We start from the raw sequence: 23,242 nt of genomic DNA, 5'->3' as shown, positions 1-23,242 counted from the left end.
GCATTGAGAAACGCAAACATTTGAACCAAGTCACAAACACTTTGTTAAGGGCTTGATTCGGGCCGGACTTTGTATCCGTACATGTTTTTAAATAAATTTACCTAGCTAAGTAACTGTAGTTACTGGAAAAAATTGCTATACGTACGGTACGCAGCAAAGTTCATCCTGTTCCAAAAGAGGACTCAAAAAAGTTTAGAGGTCTCTGCTTAATATTTTGTGCTTGAGGACTGACCGCTATGCAAAAGGAGGGTTAAACGCTGTATAGCCTATACAGTATAGGCCTAATTAAAACGCGCACATGACAAAGACAGAAATTAACTCGGCATTTGGAATTGATTCTCAAGTCAGTTAAAAAATCTAGCTAGTGTTGTAGTCTCTTTCCCAGTAATGATTTGACTTTAAAAAACATGCAGTTCATGGGCGCCGGAACGATCATGGGCGCCGGCACGTATTGGCAAGAGGCACTTGACCCCCACTAGAATTTCAAAATTACAACATTTTTTTGAAAAAGGGGGTGACTGAAACGATAATGCTTTAAGAAGGGAATTTGAGATGGTCAAAGCAAATGTCTAAACCAGCGACTTGAAATCTCAACTTGTTTAGTTGTTGTTAATTGTGCCAGCTGATTTAAATATCAATAAAAATAGAGATATAATCGAGCCTGTACTTGAACTTACATCATAAGCAGTGCAAACCAGCAATGTAATAAAAGATGAACATTTCCGCTTAATTGCCTTTGTCTTTGACCTCACTTCGCCATTTTTTAATGTTGCTCGGCACCACGTTACATCACTTCCGTTGGCTTTATTTCACGGACGATGACAAAAGTCGAAACGTTGCGATGTTTTACACTCAAATACTGACTTGCATTTTTTGCTCAGAATATTTAGAACCCTGAAATTGGAACCTAGTTGAACATAGTTTAGCAAATTGTTTGGCGTGTCACAAAAATGGCAGGGTTGACGCCTTCTTACCTCGGTTTTGCAATTACAACGAGCCGAGCATGTAAATCATATGATCAGCAGCATTTGCTTTGTTGCAAGGTTTTTCACGAGACGCTTGTTTCCCTTCATAAAAGAGTTGTTTTATTTCCGCTTTTTCCAGTATTTTGTCATGCTGTATATCAGTTTTATCATATTAATCTTTCCCTTTATCTTGAATAAAACTACAATTTATTTTTGATCAAAAATCCTCTACACCACACTACTGGATGTACAAGACCTGTATTTTGTTTTATTTTGCAAAGAAATTGTGTGACATGATTATTAAAGGTTTGTAAAATCTTGTTGCTACTTCATGACTTCATTTTCCTCTCTGATCAAAGTTGACGTTTTCCAGCACTGCTACGTCATCATCTAATGCTGCACGTCTGCCGCGCGACATCTATAATGAAATAAACACATTTTGTGTTCACAACATAAAAAGGTATATAAAAATAATTAAGATGTACATCAATTCATAACGGGGATATCAGGCCTCAAGCGTGTACGAAGACTAGAGATCAAGGCACACTCACGTATGTCATTCATAGTTCCATAGACCTATTAAAGGCGTTATACCGAATCAGCCGGTCACAAAGAATTCCAATATGGCATCAAGCGTATGGGCCTGAAAAATCTAGCCTGCGGCGGGAATCGAAACCAAGACAGGAGTCTTTTCGGTTTTTGCGCTCTACCAGCAGAACTATACACACGCTCATTAAAGAATCCTGTCGGAAGTTAAATCACAAGTATCGTTACCTGCCTTGTGTGGTGAAAATGTCAGCTTGGAAGTAGAGAATCGCCGGATTGACCAGAATTAGTTAAGATGAACATATGATCATAGCTAGAATCAGCCTAAACGTTCATGCAGCACCAACGAACTCGGCACACCCATATGTATATAAATCATAAAACAACAGGCTTATGGAAGGCGTGATCAGGCTGTTACTTTGAGGATTACATTGTTAGTTAGGTAAGATGAACAAACTGGGATCAGCCCTGAAGCGTCTATGCAGACCAGCGATCACGGCACACTCATACATAAATCACAGTACGCCAGAAAAATCTAGCCTACGCCTTGCCATATGGTGGTGAATGCTTGGTGACCGGCTGATTCGGTATAGCGCCTTCAATGGGCCTGGCGTACTGTGATTTATTAGTTAGGTAATGCAGTTTTTTTAAAACAGCTAATTGTGTTCCATCACAGAGTTATAAAAGTTTGTTAACCAAGGTTGTAACGCTTGTAGTAACGTTAAAGCTGCAGCGATTCTACTACCTATCCACCAATTGCGCCGTCAACTTTGATGCGCTTGTAACATCTGAACGTTGCGCAGCTATTTTTGGCTTGGTGAACGTTTTAGCGCAAAACAAGGTTAAAACCCCTTTTAAGCCTTGCAAAACTCTCGGAAGTGGAAACCGTGCTATTGAGAAATCAACCGCCAGTAAATATTTTAAAGAGAATGACATTTACTCGCGGGAGTTAAGTGCAAACTTTTTCTCCTGATTACGTGCGAAGCTCAGTTGAATACCTACGATAAACAAGTGTACACTTTTAGACTAGAAGCGTTCGACGATAACGCTGTTGCCTAAGGCTACTGTCAAGTATGCATGTTTGCACTTAAATCATCAACTCGTTACATAATGTGAGTTATGTGGCGTGATCAAAGCTCTTACAACTGTGAACGTGTTACGCAAGTATGTAATTACGTGCAAAAAGCAACAGGTGCCATCAGGGCATATTCAGCCTATGTTTTTGTATGGAGTTTTTTCATTTCGTTTTCACTTTCGTTTTAAAAAACGAAATTTCGTTTCGTTTCGATTACACCTGGTTACTTGCTTTGTTTTTGTACCATTTGCTTTGGTCCTTATTGTTATTAAATTGAAAATAATTCCTGCTTTATTTTGAATAAATTTTTCTTAATTCATTCAATTGTTTAATTTGTGCCGTCGAAATTGACGTTGATTTAACGATTGTACGCTGGACGATTTGCGGTCCTCTAACGTCATAAATGCAATTGTAATTTGCATCACGGTAACGAATTGTCAAAGAAACGTGGCCCCACGACTATCCTGTACTTGGACTTACATCATACCTGCTGGAAACCCGCAATGCATTTTCTTGATTTTTATCAAACATAGGTGAACATATTCACAATTGCTTTTATCTTTAAGTTTGCGTTACTCATTGTTTTATTGTTGTACGGCACCAAGTTGCATCCCTTCTGTTGATTTTATTTCTCATAACGGGGTTTTTGCCCTAAAAATATTTAGAACTGTGCATTTTGTACCAAGAGGAACATAATTTTGCAAATCGTTTGGTGTGTCACAAACATGATAAGGTTGCTGACCCTTGATCTAAAGTTTTGCAATTACAACAAGCTGAGCGTAAAAGTTATACAATCGGCAGCGTTTTTGCACCAGACAGTTGTTTGGCTTTATAAATAAATCGTTTTAATTCCGCTTGTCTAGCACTTTGTTATGCTGTAAATGTCAGTAATCTTGCCTTAGGAACACTATACACGGACATGAAAAATAATTTGATCATAAACATTACTGCCAGAGTACTGGTGTATATAAAGTACATCGTCAAGCTGTAGAACACTGTATATAAAGCACTGAGGCTTTTTAACGATGTATTCTATATACACTAGTACCCTGGCAGTAATGTTTATGATCAAATCTTGCCTTATCTTTAATCTCTAATCAAGGACCTACAATTTATTGTTGCTCAAAAATCTTCTTAACCACACAACTGGATGTACAAGACCTGTATCATGTTTTATTTTGCAAAGACATTTTGTAACATTACTATTACGAGTTTGCAAAATCTTGTTGCTACTTCTAGACTTTATTTTCTTCTTGGTAAAAGTCGAACTTTTCTTGCACAGTTAGGTCATCATTTAGTGCTGCACGTCTACCGCGCGCCACCTATTGAAATAAACACCTTTTTGTGTTCACTACAAAAAGGGTGAGTAATAATAATTAAGATGTACTTAAATTCATAACTGGGATCAGCTCTGAAGCGTTCATGCAGACCAACGATCAGAGCGCACCCATATATAAATCTTAAAACAGCAGGCTTATTGAAGGCCTTATACCGAATCCACCTGTCACCGTGACGATAAAATTCTTTTTAAATTTGCAAAACTCTCAGAGATAAAAAATATTTCAAAGAGAATGACATTTGCTCGCAAGAGTAAGTGCGAACTTTTTCTCCTGATTGCGTGCGAAGCTCGTTAAAAACCTCCGATAAACTTTTACTTTTTAATGCGGACTGTTTGACGAAAGCGCACTTACCTAAGGCTAATTTGCAAAGATCAATTCGTTACATAATGTGGCTAATTTGGCGTGAATAGAGCTCATAAAATGCGAAAATGTTATGCAAGTTTGTAATTACGTTCAAAAAAACTTATGTTCCATCAAGTTCACAGATCAGTTACTGCCTACTTGATTTGTTTTTGCACCATTTGGTTTGCTCCTTGTTTGCTAAATTCAAATTTATTCTTGCTTTTATCTGAATAACTTTAACTTAACTCATTCAATTGTTCAATTTGTTCTTATTCTATAACAGTTACATAAACATAAATTGACGTTGATTAAAAACAATTTTTTACACGCTGGATGAATTACGAAAGGATTAAATGCAACGTTATGCTATAGACCGCTTATATTTGTTACAGCTATTGACACACACGTTTATACTACAGTAAGCTGAATTCATTGCTTTACGTTCCTCTGACTTCATAAATGCAAATGTATGTTGCATCGCGATAACGAATTGTCGAAGAGATGACCCCACGACGTTTGGAAGCCGGCTGTTAGAGTTAGAGTTGAGTTGGGGTTGTGATGCGAATGTATATCTGCTCGTCTTTTATTGCTTTTACTTTTTAATAATATAAATGGAAGTTTGTATTGGGTATTGACAGCCCGTTATAACAGCAGATAAAGTTAATTAAGCAGCTTGAGCGGAAAGGCATGCAGTCTGTGCGGCCGAATCTATCTGACAAATCAGGTTGTTTGTGTTTGTTTGGTGTGCTGCCAACTATTTCCATCACTTCCCTCGAGGCAAACCTGCCTGTGAAGACCGGCCCTATACCACCACTGGTTGAGCCGGTAAACTTACTGTGGCACGCAAGGTTGTATCGGTTGCAACGGAGGGAGACTGCTGTCGCTGGTTGAAGAAACTTTCAACAAAATTCCATTAATTTCTTTTGCAAACCAATGTATTAATTTTGTCATCTTTACATGCAACCTTGAGCCATTTATGTAATCCGAAAGCACAAAACGTGTTTGGTATATCATCTGTTTGATTTACTTTTCATGCAACAATTGAATGCTACAAGAGGTTAAGATGAAACATATTTTACATTGTAAATAACTTACCTGCGTTTTTTATGACCCACAAAACCTTAGAAGAAGCTAACTTGTGTCATTTAATAGGGAACTTGCATCAAACTGCATTGATAGCGATGCGATGGTTGGGTTGTTTCATTTTATAATGATCAAAAACTAATGGAAAAAAATTACTCACCGTAACTACAGGCTCAGTAAGAACCAAAAAATATTGAGTCTTACCGCAACACACAGATCGAAAAATGATAACGTTGTCGTGTTTATTACATAGGTAATATACAGAGGTTGATCAACTGGAATTAAAAAAATGGGGAAAGTACATAGATATATATTCCACCATAAAACATGCATATTTTAGTTCTAAAACAACTTGATGCTAATGATAACACAATGTTTATTGTCACAAAGAGGATAATCAGACATACATTCACATTTTCTGATTCCAAAACACAATTACTGTTACAAATATGCAAGAAAAATCACACACTCTATTGGCATACGGTGTACCTGCAATTATCATGCATCGCCTGCATAAAGTTTCAAAAAAGTCAAGTGTAACTTGTGCAAACGAAATTGTTTGGCATACCATTGTGAATTTTAAGTGTCGGTACATATTTCATTTCAGTCACATTAAACTTTTCGTGATTGAACTATGTCAGTTTTACGTTTACATACACTTGCATAATTTACATCATATGAACAGGCGGTGTTAGTTACAAGCTTAAGAATGTTATTAGACTTTTACAAAGACCACAAGAATGTAATCAAGAAAACAACAAGATGTACAGAAGCAATTAAACCATTTGCACTGCTGCATCCAGTTCCATAAGTTAATCTGCAAATGAAAGAGTTTCAGTTGGAAAAATATATTTTATATGTTTTTTTGCTTTCATTTGATGTGATGTCAACCGTTCCTTAACTAGGTCTTTTGATTATTCAGCGTGGAACAGTACAGCTCAAAATGCTTTGCGAAACTTAAAACAAAGTTAAGCAAATCGCAAAGCTATTTTAAGTTTACTTACCCGTCTCCCGTGTAATCCTGTGGGCAAGTACAAGATGCTCCCAGGTCCGGTGCGGGATAATCTTTACATATTGCTTCGGCAGCGCAGTTTGTACGAGTTTCTTCGCAATAGTTGATGTCGTTGCAAATCGGAGAACCTAAGCATACAGTGTAATTGAGCGTAAAGTTATTTATGGGTGGCTGTGATTTGAATTTAATTTTACCTATTGTGTTTGAAGCTATGTATCCCGTCCTGCATTCACACAAATATTGGTTTCCTCTTTGGACACAAACTGTATTGTCGCAAGCGTTGAAGTACGAATTACATCAACTCAAATCTGAGAAAACATGGTTGCCCTTATGCATTGTCACACTGTTTATGACATGAAATATTTTAAACTACAGTTTCTAAACAGACGGAAACAAACGACTATACCATGAACAGTTTGTTTTTAGATTTAAACGTTGTCCTAAAGCAGTGGTTCTCAAAGTATGGGTCGCGACCCAAACGTGGGTCGCGCAGGTTTAAAAAATGGGTCGCGCTATGGTTCAATTCTACCCAAACAAACTATTACTGCATTAAGTAAAAACAAACGAATTTACTTAATGTAGTAGTAGTAAAGTCCACTCACTCGACCACGTTGTACAGTAAAACGAACTAATCATTGCAAAATACCGACAGTAGCCTTCAAATTGTACTGTTACGCACATGGCGATTGTTACGTCATAGCACGGGGAATAAAAGTTAATCATGCGAAACTGAACGTGGAGATGTAACAGTTACCGTTTAAGGATTAGTAAGTATTCGTACAAGGAACCTTTTTTAGATTTGGGATTCACTTCTATCAATGATCATGGTGCTGCAAAGCCACAATGTTTGTTGTGTTATGTAGTATTGTCGAATCGAACTCGTTAAACCTGCAGCCATTTTGACATGGGCAGACTCCAGTGCGGCCACGACGTGGCCTCGAAATTGTTACATTTTTTTATGTTTGAGGCTTGGGTCGTGAGATGTTCATAATACTCAGATTTGGGTCGCGGTCAAAAACGTTTGAGAACCACTGTCCTAAAGCAGCGTTTCCCAACCTTTCTGGTGCCGTGACCTATTGCTAACATTTGCCAAGTTGCAGTGAACACAAGGATAAAATTAGTAGGTTTTAAAAGTCTGAATTAAAGTTTACTCTATTTTTTCTCACATTAAAGTGGTCCATGAGTTTTTTTTTTGAGGGTGGGACCCCAGTTGGGGTCGCGACCCACAGGTTGGGAACAGCTGTCCTAAACTAACAACTTACTTGAAATCCTGACAACTCTGGTCACTTCACAATCACCAGAGGAGCAATACGATTGTGACGTCACATTGTCGTACTGTGACGTAACCGTATAAGTATAGTTATGTCCCGGTAACAATCCGCTTAGTGCCACCTGGTGGCCGTTTATAGTGTTGTAACAAGGACTTTCAAGTTCGGAAAGAGAAACCGAAATTTCTGTCCTTTCGATTGGCTGGAAAAAAGTTGGAAGTAAGGATTTGAAAAGAATAATTTTTGAGCAACATAAAAACTTACTCCTTGCCCAAAAAAACTGAAACCAGCGATTGAATTGGTAGATTTAATTTTTTTCACCACAGCAAGGTGAAGGTGATATTGATCTTCGGGTTCTTGCACGAGTAATAGATGCTGTGCAGTCTACGTTGTCAGTGTTGTTTGCAAATCCAAATTGACTCCCAACAAATTTTCTGCACAACATGACATAAAAATAAATTCAGCTTTACAGAAGTACATCACCAAACATTTTCTCCAAAATAAATTCTTAAAACCTGTTTCAACAAGTTTGTTCCTATACATTTAAAGACAAAAATGGTGTTGTGCTGAAATTTCAGCGATTTCTATTTTACACTGCACCTGTAATAGACGTAAAGTTCTGCTTGATAAGTTTGCTGAAAATCCACGAGAAATGTTGCAGATCGAATATACTTAAAAGTAAAGAAAGCCGTTTAATCATTTTTGCAAGAATAAAGCAAAAAAATATGCATCACAAAACGAACATCAACATAATTAAACATGTATCAAGTTAAACATTTACTTTGCTGTATGGAGTGAACATTTGGTTCTCGATCAATTCAGAAGTTCCATTGCAAGTAGCTGAAAAAACTTGTTGGTAAACTGAGCATGATGAGTCGCAGTAACATGATGACCTGGGACCTCTACTCTGAACACCACTACTAGAGCATGGCGGATTCGCGGGCAATTTAACACATTCTGGTCCTCCAATCCAAATATGGGGTTCTCTGTTAAACAGAAAGTCAAAATTATATTTGGCTAATGATTTATACATCTTAAATTACAAATGAATTGTAAACAAGGACATAAAATGCTAAAATAAAATTGTTTTGTTTTGAAAGTATGTTTCCGTTTATAATTTTACCTGTTGAAAGTCACTATAACGCCATAAAAACTAAAACTAATTTTCTGACAAACGCACAAACATTTATAACTTAAACATTCATAAATTGGTTCGAATCTATACCAAACGCAATGTATGCAATAATATACAACAAAGATTAATAATTTAATTTTAACCATATAAACTGCACAACAAATTTGAGGTTATTTAACCCCACAATACACAGCAAACAAGAAGAAATTCGAGTAATTGTAAACGCATTGTTGTTGACTCCAATCGTTTTATGTTACTGCGGTTTGGCTGAAAAGCTGACGTTACGGTATTTACTGGGTAGTTGAGACCGCAAACTTACTGTGGCACGCAAGGTTGTAGCGGTTGCAACGGAGGGAGACTGCTGCCGCTGGTTGAAGAAACTTTCAACAAAAATCCATCAATTCCATCTGCAAGAATATATGAGTAAATGTAAACCAACAATATTTTGTTTCTGTCAATTTTGAAATAATAATCAAAGTATAATCTCTAAAAACAATTTTATCTTTGTGTACCATAAATATACCTACATTCAATATTGTGATTACCTGTGTTTTCGATGACCCACGAAACCTTTAGAAGAAGCTGACTTGTGTCATTTAATGAGGAACTTGCATCAAACTGCATTGATAACGAAGCGATCGTCGAGTTGTATAACTCCTTCGTTTCTAAAACGAAAGCAATTATTTTTTAAATGGAAATATTATTCAAAAACAAATCAAATAATTATTTTTTAAAACAATAACCGTATAAGTTTGCAAGAATAAATGTTACTCACCATTTCTACAAATTTGCTGACATTCAACACGGATTAAAGTGGTCAAAATAAATGCAAAAAATATTGGTTTTAAACAAAGTAATTTCATCTTCACCATTTAATCTGTTCCAGTTTCTGTTGACAACAACAATCCAAAAATAGATAAATTTTTTTACTAAAAATGCTTGTGTTATGTAAATCACTGGAATCGCTTAAATATATGCGTTTCACAAACACTCCCATTAAAAATGTACTCACTTTCTACAAATTAGGTTTAATTGATTTGGGTAAAAAGATTTATGCTTTAAACGAACCTTTGCAGTTCGCTACCATTTCCTAACTACTTTCAACAGACTGATCGCAATGTATAATGTGTGGTAAACGCTTACCCATGCAAAAGGCACTGGGGCAGAACTTTTTTTTGCGAAAACGCACTGGGCAGAACTCTTGTTCTGTCTGTAATCGTGAAAGAATTTCTCACTTACCACAATTGTTCGAGTGCAAGCAGAACAAACTTTCAACAAAAATCAATTTACTCTATCTTTAAACCAATGTATTAATTCTGTCATTTTTAAATGCAACCTCTGCCACTTTTATCTAGTAACTTTTCTTAAATGTTCTACAATAAACTTTTTAAACACATGAACACACAAAATACACTTGTTTAGTATATCACATGTTTGTTTTACTTTTTATACCACGATTAGATGCTAAGAGTGACCCACGAAACCTTAGAAGCTAACTTGTGTCATTTATTGAGGAACTTGCATCAAACTGCATTGACAACGATGCAATGGTTGAGTTCTTTTGTTTTACAAGAAAATAAAATTATTATTTTAATTGAAAACTAATAGGAATAAATTGTACTTTACTCTCGTAAGAGTTCAAACACATGGAGTTTTACCGCAATACGTAAGTCGAAAGAAAAATGTAATATGTGTCATGTTTATTACCTTGGTAATACACAGAGGTTAATAAACTGGAATTATCATAATGCTGAAAAGTATATTAATATATTTTCCAACCTAAAGCATGCATATGCTTCTAAAACAACTTGATGCTTAATAACGCAATTTGTACAGGGACGATAATAATCAAACACACGTTCACATTCGCTAATTGGATCCTTTTTACTATCACAAAAATGCAAGACAAATTACACACTCTATTGGCATACGTCTACCTGCAAAAATTATCTGGCATCTGCATAGAAAAAGCAAGTGTAAATTGTGCAAACGACATTGGTTGGATTACAATTATGAATTTTAACTGACATTCGCATCAAAAGTTTTCATGATTGAACTATTTTAGTTTTACGTTTACATGCACCTGCGTTTTTTACAACATATAAACAGGTTGTGTTAGTTACAAGCTTAAGAATGTTATCAGAGTTTTATACAATTACAAAGCCCACAAGAATGTAATCAGGAAAACCACAAGATGAAAAGGAGCAATTAAACCATTTGCACTGCTGCATCCAGTTCCATAAGTTAATCTGCAAAAAAGAGTTTCAGTTGGGAAAATAGATCTGATATGTCAGGCTTTTTTGCCTTCATTTGGTGTGATGGCCACCGTTCCCCTAATTCCCTCTTTTGATTATTTCCTATCTGTCAGTGTGGAACGGTTCAGCTTAATTTTCCATGCTTTGTACAAGCACTATTAAAGTTAAGGGCTAAACCAAACTAACGTCTTTGTCAGACCTTCGAAACTTGCCTGCATCAGCAACAAAGAATTTTAAGTCTATTTACCCGTCTCCCGTGTTATCTCGTGGGCAAGTACAAGATGCTCCCAGATCCGGTGCGGGGTAATCTTTACATATTGCTTCGGCAACGCAGTTTGTACGAGTTTCTTCGCAATAGTCGGTGTCGGTGCAAATCGGAGAATCTGAGCATAAAGTGTAATTGAGATTGAAGTTAATTATGGATGGCTGTGGTTTGATTTTAGTCTTACCTATTGTGGTTGAAGCTATGTATCCCGTCCTGCATTCACATAAATATTGGTTTCCTCTTCTGACACAAACTGAAGTATTGTCACAAGCGTTGAAGTACGAATCACACAAACTCAAATCTGGGAAAAGAAATGGTTGCCCTCACACATTGTCACATTGTTAATAACATGAAATATTTTAAATTACGGTTGCTAAGCAGACGGAAACGCACGACTATGCCCTGAATAGTTTGTTTTTGGACCAAAATGCCCCTAACTTGATGTACAGATTAAGCGACAGCGACCACAATCTTTCTGATTAACTTAAAACCTACTTGGAATTCTGACTTCTCTGCTCGATTCACATTTATCGGCGAAACAATATTTTTGTGTCGTCACATTATCGTACAGTGACGTAATAGTGTAAGTGTAGTTGTGTCCTGGTAGTAATCCGCTTAGCGCCACCTGTTGACTGGTGGAAACGTTGTAACAAGAATTTTCCAAAATCGATAGAGACACAGGAACCTTGACCGTCTCGATTGGCTAAAAATAACGATAAGACAGGTTAAACTTTCTATTTTGTTTTACAACGATTAACAATGTACAATATCAATCATGTTTAGTTTTACATAATAATTTTGTGAATCTATTTTACTGGGAATTTTTCAAAACTAACTCCTTTTGCGATCATTATGTTGACACCATCTAATGATCTAATGTCAACCGAAAATCCCTCAAGGTTGTTTTCGTATGCTGGAAAAAGCCACGTGATCGTCAGTGTTGCAGTCCCGAATGTTAAGTTAGGTGACGTCATCTCGTTGACGACGTAAGGTTGTGCAAATGTCGCGTCCAAAACATCTGAAATATAAACACAACAAAAATGACAGCATAAAATTGCCTGAAGAAACTACGAATTTAACTGTTTGCACTGATAAAGTTGTAAATGAAGCTCCAAGCAATAACTTATCCAACATACTGCAGCATGGGGGGACTGAGGATTTTGACCATCTTGTTCTAGCACTAGAAATAGTTTCAGCACAGTCCACGTTGTCAGTGTTGTTTGCAAATGCAAATTGACTCCCAACAAATTCTCTGCACGACATGTCGTAAAAATGAATGTTAGCGTACGAGAAGGCAAATAACCGGCTACGAATATGCAAAGGTAAAATTAACCTCGATTTAAAACATCTTAGTTATAAGACTTCGCGCCGATATTGCATTAAATCCAAATGATATGCTTTAGAAACTGAAAATTATTTATAGTAATACAGTTTCACATTACCCTGTACCTGTAATAGACGAAAAGTTTTGCTTGGTAAGTTTGCTGAAAATCCACGAGATAATTTGCGGAGCGAAGGTACTGAAAACAAATTTGCTGTAAGTCTTTGTCAATTCAAATTGCAATTGTAAATGACATTTTTTTTCTTAAACACAAGCTTTTGTCAACATTAGATCATCTACATGTACCAATAGGCTACATTTTATTGGATGTTTAATAACACTATTTTTTATTCAGTTAAAATGTTGTGATAAATATGATATGTGGCATCAAACTGACTTTTGCATAAAAGGTAGTTTGAAGTAAAACACGTGTGAGGCAAATTGTATTGTTTAAAAAAATCTTTATTACTTTGCTGTATGGAGTGAACATTTGGGTATTAATTTTATTAGCAGTTCCATTGCAAGTTGCTGAAAAAACTTCTTGGTAAACTAAGCATGATGAGTCGCAGTAACATGATGAGACAACCCCTCTACCACGAACACCATTACTATCGCATGGCGGGTTTGCGGGCAAATTTACACATTCTGGTCCTCCAATCCAAATATGGGATTCTCTAGAATGAAAATGTTATAGTTTTGCTTGTTTCTTGAGTTTGGTACATAGTAATGTGTACAAAAATTGGAAGAAGAAACACGAAAAATTTAATTGTTTACCGTTACCACACAAAGTTTATAATTACAATTGATTGAATAATTTAGTTTATTAAATGCACGATGACAATAAAACCCTTGATTCTAGGATCATTAACTGTGCAAAAAGCAAGACTACTTTCACTGCGCAGTTTTGCCAATATGTTTTGATCTTTGCGAAACAACGAACAAATGCCGTTTACATTCATGTTCATGCAGTCGACATTTTAGAAGTAAAACTTTTGTTTGCAATAACAAATTTAGTAGCTGCAAACGATTATTTGTTGACCCCATAAATTTTGTGCCCTGCATTTTTGGGTCCGTTGAAAACCAGTGGTTCTCTACCTAGGCCCGCTATGTTTCGGGTAGCCACGGGTGTACGTAGCCTCTCACGAAAACCAGGTCATTTTCTTTGATAATGCGCAGAATTGAGTGAGTGCTGCAAATATCTTTATTCTCTTACACTCTTTATCCATATTGACGTTTGGCACAATGTCAGTTTGTTGTTTACTATATTCGACTTGTTGAAAGCCGAATTTAATACCGAATTTAAACACGAGTCTCTTATTTACATTTTTTTGCAAGGGGACACATATCTTACATTGTTTTTTAACGGGGGCCACGGGTCCAAAACTATACCTTCAGGGGACCGCTGTTAATGAAAGGGTTAGAACCACTGATCTAAACAGTGGTTGAGCCGGCGTCTGAAAAAGCAGACGTTGTCGTATTTACTGGGTGGTTAACACGGCAAACTTACTGTGGCACGCAAGGTTGTATCGGTTGCACCGGAGGGAGACTGCTGTCGCTGGCTGAAGAAACTTTCAACAAAAATCCATCAATTCCATCTGCGAGAATATATGAGTAAATGTAAACCAACAATATTTTGTTTCTGTCAAATTTGAAATATTAATCCAAGTAAAATCTCTAAAAACAATTTTATCTTTCTGTACCAAATATATTCAACATTGTGATTACCTGTGTTTTCGATGACCCACGAAACCTTTAGAAGAAGCTGACTTGTGTCATTTAATGAAGAACTTGCATCAAACTGCATTGATAACGAAGCGATCGTTGAGTTGTATAACTCCTTTTTTTCTAAAACGAAAGCAATTATTTTTTAAATGGAAATATTATTCAAAAACCAATGAAATAATTATTTTTTAAAACAATAACCGTATAAGTTTGCAAGAATAAATGTTACTCACCATTTCTACAAATTTGTTGACATTCAACGCCGATTAAAGTGGTCAAAATAAATGCAAAAATTATTGGTTTTAAACAAAGTAATTTCATCTTCACCATTTAATCTGTTCCAGTTTCTGTAGACAACAACAATCCAAAAATAAATCGATTTTTTTTACTAAAAATGCTTGTGTTATGTAAATCACTGGAATTGCTTAAACATATGCGTTTCACAAACACTCTCATTAAAAATTTACTCACTTTCTACAAATTAGGTTTAATTGACTTGGGTAAAAAGATTTATGCTTTAAACCACCTTTGCAGTTCGCTACCATTTCCTAACTACTTCGAACAGACTGATCGCAATATATATTGTGTGGTAAACGCTTACCCATGCAAAAGGCACTAGGGCCGAACTTGTTTTTTTGCGAAAAAGCACCGGGGCAGAACTTTAGCTCTGTATGTAATCGTGAAAGAATTTCTCACTTACCACAATTGTTCGAGTGCAAGCGGTGTAGCATTTCTGAATAAGGGTTGTTGAGCTTCAAATTTAAGGTCTAATTTCTACACAAGAAACTTTAATCCAAAACCAGATACAAAAATTAACATTTTCGAACCCCACGAACGATTTAATACGTTGACCGACATCGTGTATCGTAAACATATCTGAAGTTGGGCAATAAACGCTTTTAATATGATTACAGGAATGAACCTATCATACACTGCGAACTAAATAACATTTAATGCTCAACATTACGAAAAGGTTTTAAAATTCATAAAAATGTTCAATTTTTAAGAATGTGTTGAATGTACAAAGTCATCACAGGAGTAACCGAGTCGGTTTTGACTTTTTTGGAGAACGAAAAATGCTCTGTAACAATGATCAGCGACAATAGGGTATTATGTCTGCATGCATTCCACCACGATAAAACGCTGAAATCCACAACGTCAATTTTTACGTTTAAGTTAGGTTTTGTCAGCAAGGTATGACTTGACAAGCAAATTTTGGAAAAGCTATTCCTATTTATTTATCTATTAAATAGAGCAATCTTTGCAAAACAAAACTCGTGCATTACGTTTTTTGTACTACTAATATGCCTGTGGTTTACGAACGGCGCATTGTATAAGTCATCGTTCACTGTTTTTTTGCTGTTTTGGGTAGGCGTATACCCAAACTGCATTGAAGCGAATCGTATGGCCCAAACCGAATTGCAGCGTTTGCTGAAATCTGATTCCTTTTTTGGAGACGCACAATACACTTGCACTTATCTACGTCCCCAAACGTGGATCAAAGAGGGTAAAAGTTGCGCCCATCATACGCATCGATGCACAAAAACAAAGTACATAAAACCCGATCTGAGTGTGATATTTTGCTTTACCTTGAACCTCGGGAAACAAATATTTCGCGAAACTTATGTAATTTCACGCTTGAAACAATCGCTTTATTAAAACATATTCCTCAAAGCATTATACGAAATTCAGTTTTGTTTAAATGAATGAAAAAGAATTGTTGTAAATTCGTCGTATTCTCCGTTGTTCTTTAAATACCGACACGATGCCCTTGTGCCGCTCCTGTTTCCTCAAAATTGTCAAAAGTACCTCGTGAAAACTTTTACAAATCCTATATTGTCACCAAATACCGTTTGTTAGATATGTTTGTTTTGAAAGTGTAAGTATGACATTCGAACCACAGAAACTTACGATTTAAACAGAACGCGGAAATTAACGAAAAAAGGGTTATACACAAAGATCATTTGCAATGTCATTTAAATCATTTTAATTTTTAAGATGTTCATCATTAGATTATTTTAACTGGTCGCACAAACGGGTTGAATTATTTCGTTGCCCAGAAAACGCGACGGTGGAACTTAATGTTTGTCACGTGACCAAATATGACTATTAACTTATAAATACAATCGTAAAAAACATTAAAAACAGAAACATTTTTCATAAACATGTTTATCAGCCTTATAATGTAATTGAGTTTGGCACTGGTAAAATTCCTTAAGTTTATAACAATGTCACTTGTTACAAACGAAATAAAAATAAAATTAATGATGCAGTCTATCCTTTAAAACATCCCACCTTTAACCTTACACTTGATCGATTTTGTGATATGCGGCATTGCTTGTGCTGTTTACTTTGAGTTTTGTGCTGCTGTTTAGCTGCATTAGCTTTTAGTTGTAAAGTTGCATATAGATTGGTCAATAAAAGCTACGTCAAAAGGAAGAAACCATGAAACATCTAACGTTGAATTATCTTCTTTTGCTGAAATCATATCGCCAATGATAATAAATACGACGTTTGGCAAAAGTAAAACTGCATTGAAAACTGTTTAGTGACCTAATGCAAATGGCCAGTGGCGGCTCGTGCCTAAAATGTTTGGGGGTGTTGCACCAATTTTTAGTCTTTATTGGGTAAATATAAGTTGGCAATATATAGAAAAGCCACATTTCTAGTTTTCTAGTCATTGTTTTGTGTAGAAAAACAAGTAATAGAAATCTTAATTAGCAACTCCCTTGTGACGTAATGGTTGTTACGCAATAATGTACACGGGTGTAAACAGCAGACGGTATCATTGGGGAATTTCGTTTACTTGCACAGCGACAGGCCAAATTCAATAACATGCAGTAACAATGTGGCACAAAAACACACGTGACACAGACTCGAAACAAAGCGGCTGTAAATACGGTAAAACACAACAACAGTATATAGAATCAAATTATTAATAAATGAGTCGAAAAAGGTCGAAGTATTTCAATTGGACAACATTTAAGTAAAACTGGTTATAACAATGACTACTAACTAACACACTTTCTATTCAGTCATTAATATGGTCATGTATCATTTAAGTACCTAATAGCCACAGTCAGCATTTTCAACATATTCCGTTACACGTCACAGATTATAATTGCCACACAAAAAATAGCCATAAAGCTTTTTTTGTATCATAACTGACAAATTTAATAACCACATTACATTTGTGTCGGAACTTTATGTTTATTCAACATCTTTTCTTAATTTTTGTGTACAATTATTAATTGTTTGTAAGTTTCTTAACTGCTAAACTTGCTGCTTTATTTGGTGGCAAATAGCTTATAATTCCTTTTTTGAAGTACAAAACTCTGCAAGCTTTGAAAATTACAACACTCTCACTTAAATTTAAAACATATTATTAAACCTTGTGCTTCTATTTTACAACCAAAATGAATCCTAAAGCTATAGTTTAAGCAAAATAATTAATGGCTTCTTCCTTGATTTCCAAATGACAACCAAGAAACTGTTTTTTTCTATTTAGTGCTATCACTGCAAGTGCAAGTCTTTTTGGAAATAATGGTGTTCCTTAGAAAAGTTTGCATCCTTTTCAGTGTTGACATCCTTTTTTAAGAACCGTTTTGCCTTTGAGAGACTCATGGAAATTGCTGGCTAACTGGCCTTTCCTTTAAAAGTTTCAGTAACTTTTCTAAAAGGATATGTTTGGTGGTCACTACTATCTCCCCTGTAGAATGTTCATTCTTAAGCAACATTTCCTGTGAAGCAATTTAGCAGCTACTGTTTAAAGAAACATAGCATGTCCATTATATCAATACACAAGATTGCACTTGGTTGCAAATACTGTCCACATGGTGTGTTAAGAAACCAAAACTTGAAATTGTCATCACTAAGGTATTTCAAAATTCCTGTTGCTTGTGTTGTCATCACTAAGGTATTTCAAAATTCCTGTTGATTGTGTTGTCATCACTAAGGTATTTCAAAATTCCTGTGGCTTGTGCAATTGTTTGTTCTGCATGTAATATTGCCTGAATTTCAGTGAGGCATTTAACTTCATAGTGTGTGTAGCGTCGCACCTTCAGTGCAGCGCCTGGACAAGCTACCAGTGCGAGCAACAGAATTTTATTTCGACCAAGATGAATGACGCGCGCAATAAACGCGGTTTTCTGCAAATATAACAACACTAGTAAAAGTCAGAACGAGGAACAACGACAAACGCATTTACAGGAGAGAAACAAATAACGTACCAAACTTTGATCGGTCCAGGCATTAGACTTCCCAGTTGGAAATCACAGATTACGGTTTTCACACTGTAAATATCGTAAGGCGTAATCAGTAAAACATATAAAAACACACCAAGATACAGGCCACTACATTAAAACATACCGGCGTACAGCAATGCAACCAAGTCACTTCCTCGCACAGATCGATGTAGGCCGAATCTTGCCCACAGTAAATTAATCGGGTCACAATATTCCAATGCTCAGCGCAAAGTTCACAGGTCCAATTTACTTAGGTACAACTTTTGCACATTTGCAGTAAAATTTCTGTTTCAAAGAGAATCAGAATGTCGTTACTTAGCTATCACAACTCACTTTCATGCGTTCAGCACATCACAGACACTAATAACTAATAACCATGCGGTCTCGCACAAAGTAATTGCACCACAATGGATTTTACGTCACAAAGTCATTGTTGCGACAATAGCAATGCCAGGACGATCTTCCTGGCAACCGTACATAACAGTTTGCGCCGCTAGAGGCAAGAAATCTTACATCCTCCCCCACCAAAATGGGAAACGCTACAGTTATGCGTTTACAATTTTTTACAACAATTAAAAGATTTGCGCCTCATTAGGCTCCGGCGCACGCGAAATAAACGTCCATGGCAGTCCGAATTTTCTACATCCTTGGCTCTGTTTCTTCTTCGTCGCCCTCAGTCTCGGCAGGAACGATAACGCACAGCTTTGCAACAGGTCTCTTCAGAACTCCGCTGGAAGTCTTCACTTCAACGCTTCGGACGATTCCGTTTTTGTCGTGGAATATGTTAAGAACTCGGCCCATAGGCCAGCGCCCTCTCGGGGTCGAATCGTCTACCAACAGCACAATATCGTTGACGGCAAAATTCTTCTTACGTTCATGCCACTTCTGTCTGGCGATGTTTGTCCGAGGGTATTCTTGCATCCAACGACGCCAGAACTCGTCAGCAAGGTACTGAACAGCACGAAACCGGCGTCTCGCGTAGCAGTCGGTCTTCGAAGTATTCACTGGCGGCAAACCGACCGTTGGTTTCAGCTTCAGCAAGTGGTTAGGAGTAAGTGGTAATTCCTCTCCTACTTCTAGTTGAACTTGAGTCAAGGGCCTCGAGTTCACAATATCTTCAACCTCAAGGAATAAAGTGTGTAGCAAATCATCGTCGAGTGGTTTGTCTGGAAGCAGCGTCATCAATATGCGGCGGACAGATCTGACCATCCTTTCCCAAGCACCTCAAAAATGACTGGCACTAGGATGATTAAAGTGCCAAGTGACCGCCTTTTGTCTCAAGTAGTTGTGTATTTGCTGTTGGTTCCATTCATCGACAGACTCTCGGAGAACTCGTTCCGCTCCGACAAAGTTTGTCCCGTTATCTGAATACATGTGCTTGATTGGTCCGCGACGTGCAATAAAGCGTCGCATAGCGTTAATGAAAGCATCTGTCGAAAGGTCGGGGGAAACTTCCAGGTGGATTGCGCGACTGTTCATACACGTAAAAAGGCACCCATAGCGTTTCACTTCACTTCGGCGTATCTTAATTGTGAAAGGTCCAAAGTAGTCCACCCCAGTGTGGGTGAAAGGGGCCTCATTTAATTGTAGTCTGGCCGACGGCAGATCGGCCATTTGCTGCGATCCTGGGTTGGCATCACGTCGTCGGCAAAGTAGACATTTTCGCAAGGCACGACGGATTGCAACTCGCGCGTTAACAACCCAATAGCGCTGACATAACAGGTTCATTGTATGGTTGACACATGAGTGTCCCGCTTTCTTGCTGTGGTAGTGTTCAATTAGCAGATCGGTAAAGTGAGATTGGTGTGGGATAATGGCGGGATGTTTAGCTTCGTAATCCAGGCAACAGTTTTCCAGTCTTCCTCCTACTCGCAACACGCCGTCTACCATGATGGGATTTAGCTTGTAGATCTGAGACGTCTTATTTTGGTGCGAGGGAAGGTCTCCTTTAGTCCAATTTGGGAATTCTTGCCGCTGGTTGTATTGTACAAGTGCCTTTTCAGCGTCCTGTAGCTCAATAACGGTGATTGGCGAGCGAGAAAGCGTAGCGGTTTCCCCTTTAGTCTTTTTGTGAAGATATCCTCGGACGCGCAAGAGCCATCCAGTGGCGATTTTAAGTCGGTAGAGCGACGAAAAGTGGTTGATCAGCTTATCGGTCGGTGAGCTGTCGCTGATTGAAAGAAACACGTCAGTTGTTTCTTTTAAATCAAAGCTGCTGTAGATTCCTTCCGGTACTTCGGGTTTAGCAAATCCCTTGGGCCACTGATCCGGGGGAAATCGCAGGAAGTCTGGCCCGTTTTGCCATAATTTCGACCCAACGAAGGCGTCGGCCGCCATGCCGCGTGAGGCTTGGTCTGCTGGGTTCCAAGCGGTAGGGACGTGTCTCCAATCATGTACGCACGTAAATTTCTCAATTTGCGAAAGCCTGTTTCGAGAAAATACCGGAAAGTTCTTGCTGTCTGCAAAGAGACTGTGAAGAACAATAGTAGAATCACTCCAAAAAACACAAGGGCAGTTTTCCATACACAGCTCCTTCTTGACTGTCCTGGAAAGCTTGACAGCATCCAGCGCCGCCTCCAACTCCAAACGAGGGATCGTGTGCTTTCCAGAACCTGACAAGAGCGACCTTCCCATTACAAAACTGCAGTGTGCACTGCCGTCTTCCATCGTTGTCCGTAGGTAGCACACACATCCTCTTGCAACTGTAGAGGCATCAGCGAAGAAGTGCAATTGTTGGCCTGTTATGTCGTTCGTTGTTTTAGGCCTAAAACATCGGGGAATCCGGACAGCGCGCAAACGTTCCAAGCTGCCGCACCATTTTCTCCATCTTGTCAAGTCAGCTCCACCAACTTCCTCGTCCCAGTCCAACTTCTTCTGGCACAGATTGCGGTACATCAATCGGGCCTCCAGAACGACAGGTGCCACGAATCCCAGGGGGTCAAAAAGGGAATTAGTTACCGAGAGCATACCTCGTCGGGTCAGCGGTTTAGCGGGCAGGTCGACGCTAAATTGAAACTCATCTTCGTTCACGTCCCAGTTTATTCCCAACACACGTTGCTGCACGCAATCCCCTAAAGAAACGTTTTGGCATGCCTTGCCTCTTTCTTGGACTGGAACAGATTCCATGACTGCGTCGCTGGTGGAAACCCACTTCGTCAATTTGAATCCACCCAAGGCGAGCAAGTTTTTCAAGTCTTTCACTAACTTAATGGCGCTTGAGTCGCAAGGGGCTGTCGCGAGGCAATCGTCGACATAGAAGTTGTATCTCACAGCATCAGCAACTCTGGGGTCGAAGAACTTTCCGTGCTCCCTTGCAGTTTCACGTAAACAAAACGTAGCACAGCTGGGGGAAGAGCGGGCACCGAACAAATGTACATTCATCCGGTGCGGAGTAGCCACCTTTGACATGTCTCCTCCTGGCCACCATAAGAACCTTAAAGCGTCGCGATCACGGGAAGCGACCGACACCTGGTGGAACATGGCCTCTATGTCCGCGACAACTGCAACACGATCCTTTCGGAACCTCGCCAAAACGCCAACAAGGTTGTTTACCAAGTCGGGTCCCTTCATTAGCTTGTCGTTAATTGATTGACCCGAGCACTTCGCGGCACAGTCGAAAACGATTCTGACCTTTTCAGGTTTCTTTGGGTTGACGACTGGGTGGTGTGGGAGGTACCATACTCTATTCTTCGTACCAACTTGGTCTTCAGGAATTCGTTCTGCATAACCCTTTTCTAACAGGGTGGTCATATTCTCGATGTACTTATCGCGCATCGCGGAATTCCGCAACAGGCGCTTCTATAGGCCTTCCAAGCGCCCACTGGCCATTGGCAAGCTGTCTGGGAGAACCTCACTGTCATTCTTCCACGGAAGTGGCAGCTGATAATGCCCGTTGACGCGTTCTACCAGTCGCGTCATCATATCGTAGGCGACTACATCCTCCCTCGAGTATTTCATCCCAAAATTAGAAACCTCCTCGTGACTGCGCAGCCATTGCATCAGAGATTCAACATCGCCGATATCGTCTTCTAGCGATGGGAACGAGCTTCCTTCGTCGCTAATAAGTACGTTTCCTAAACAGTCAGCTTCAACATCTGAGGAAAACGCCGTCAAGTAGAAGCTGGATTCTTCCTCCACATGCGCTTGTGACTCCAGAGAAGGGCCCTTCAGTAGCCATCCCAGCGGCGTCCTAACCGCATCTGGGGTTTCGCGTGGATTGGGCGCAAAGCGGCTCTCCAGGCACCTGTGTGCGATCGCATTATCGTTCCCAATCAGCAATGTTACAGAGCCACCCTCTATTTGTGGCAAGTCGACACCGCGCAAATATTCGTACTTTTGCAGCCTTTTAGCTTCTGGTACCCGGCTAGGGTTTGCGGGGATCCTATTAACCAATACAACATCAGGGAGTTTCAGCTCTTGTCCCCCCTTTAGCGGTGAAACCAATAGTGACACAGAAGTAGTGTCAACGGCTACAGGCTGATCCGTGGTTAATGTGTTTAGCTTAAAGTGCACGCCATTCGCAGTTGTTTTAGCACCCAATTTCTCTGCCAACTGACGTTCGCAAAATGTCATATTAGAACCTGAGTCAATCAAGGCGTATGTATTCACCAGCTTGTGTCCACATCGTACTTGAACAGGAAGTATATCCAGGTAAGCGGACGGTCTCCGT

The 23,242-nt window shown here is 38.5% G+C and overlaps 4 protein-coding genes and 1 long non-coding RNA gene across 6 annotated transcripts; all 5 read right to left on the bottom strand.

The window, feature by feature from the left end:
- Nucleotides 1-6,002: 6,002 nt before the first annotated feature.
- LOC145230519 (uncharacterized) lies at nt 6,003-7,827 on the bottom strand. The gene is made up of 4 exons (XR_013860673.1): nt 7,626-7,827; nt 6,558-6,671; nt 6,356-6,491; nt 6,003-6,168 (listed from the first exon to the last, which is right to left on the bottom strand). It is a non-coding gene; the product is annotated as an uncharacterized LOC145230519 (long non-coding RNA).
- A 111-nt stretch (nt 7,828-7,938) lies between these two features.
- LOC145229543 (uncharacterized) lies at nt 7,939-9,853 on the bottom strand. Its single transcript, XM_080094898.1, has 6 exons — nt 9,835-9,853; nt 9,312-9,431; nt 9,086-9,173; nt 8,413-8,617; nt 8,232-8,302; nt 7,939-8,065 (listed from the first exon to the last, which is right to left on the bottom strand). Exons 1-6 carry the CDS (start codon nt 9,851-9,853, stop codon nt 7,939-7,941), a joined length of 630 nt encoding a protein of 209 aa, XP_079951024.1.
- Nucleotides 9,854-10,460: 607 nt separating this feature from the next.
- On the bottom strand, nt 10,461-17,043 carry LOC145229035 (uncharacterized). The gene is made up of 11 exons (XM_080094286.1): nt 14,563-17,043; nt 14,333-14,452; nt 14,115-14,202; nt 13,077-13,281; nt 12,736-12,806; nt 12,423-12,538; nt 12,123-12,304; nt 11,782-11,989; nt 11,471-11,587; nt 11,269-11,404; nt 10,461-11,015 (listed from the first exon to the last, which is right to left on the bottom strand). The coding sequence occupies exons 1-11, from the start codon at nt 14,657-14,659 to the stop codon at nt 10,922-10,924; spliced, it is 1,434 nt and encodes a 477-aa protein (XP_079950412.1). The 5' UTR covers nt 14,660-17,043; the 3' UTR covers nt 10,461-10,921.
- Nucleotides 17,044-18,417: 1,374 nt separating this feature from the next.
- LOC145229034 (uncharacterized) lies at nt 18,418-22,367 on the bottom strand. Of its 2 annotated transcripts, none has more exons than XM_080094284.1 (2): nt 18,559-22,367; nt 18,418-18,477 (listed from the first exon to the last, which is right to left on the bottom strand). In XM_080094284.1, the coding sequence occupies exon 1, from the start codon at nt 22,345-22,347 to the stop codon at nt 19,798-19,800; it is 2,550 nt and encodes an 849-aa protein (XP_079950410.1). In that variant the 5' UTR covers nt 22,348-22,367; the 3' UTR covers nt 18,418-18,477; nt 18,559-19,797. The 2 variants fall into 2 exon arrangements, with proteins under 2 accessions (XP_079950410.1, XP_079950409.1); XM_080094283.1 differs by having other exon boundaries at nt 18,418-18,621; nt 18,698-22,367.
- On the bottom strand, nt 19,213-19,755 carry LOC145229542 (uncharacterized). The gene has a single exon (XM_080094897.1). It carries the CDS (start codon nt 19,753-19,755, stop codon nt 19,213-19,215), a length of 543 nt encoding a protein of 180 aa, XP_079951023.1.
- Nucleotides 22,368-23,242: the final 875 nt, after the last annotated feature.

Source organism: Phallusia mammillata, chromosome 5 (assembly GCF_965637545.1).
Source record: "Phallusia mammillata chromosome 5, kaPhaMamm4.hap1.1, whole genome shotgun sequence".
NCBI lineage: Eukaryota > Metazoa > Chordata > Ascidiacea > Phlebobranchia > Ascidiidae > Phallusia > Phallusia mammillata.
This window is presented reverse-complemented; position numbering and strand designations above follow the sequence as displayed.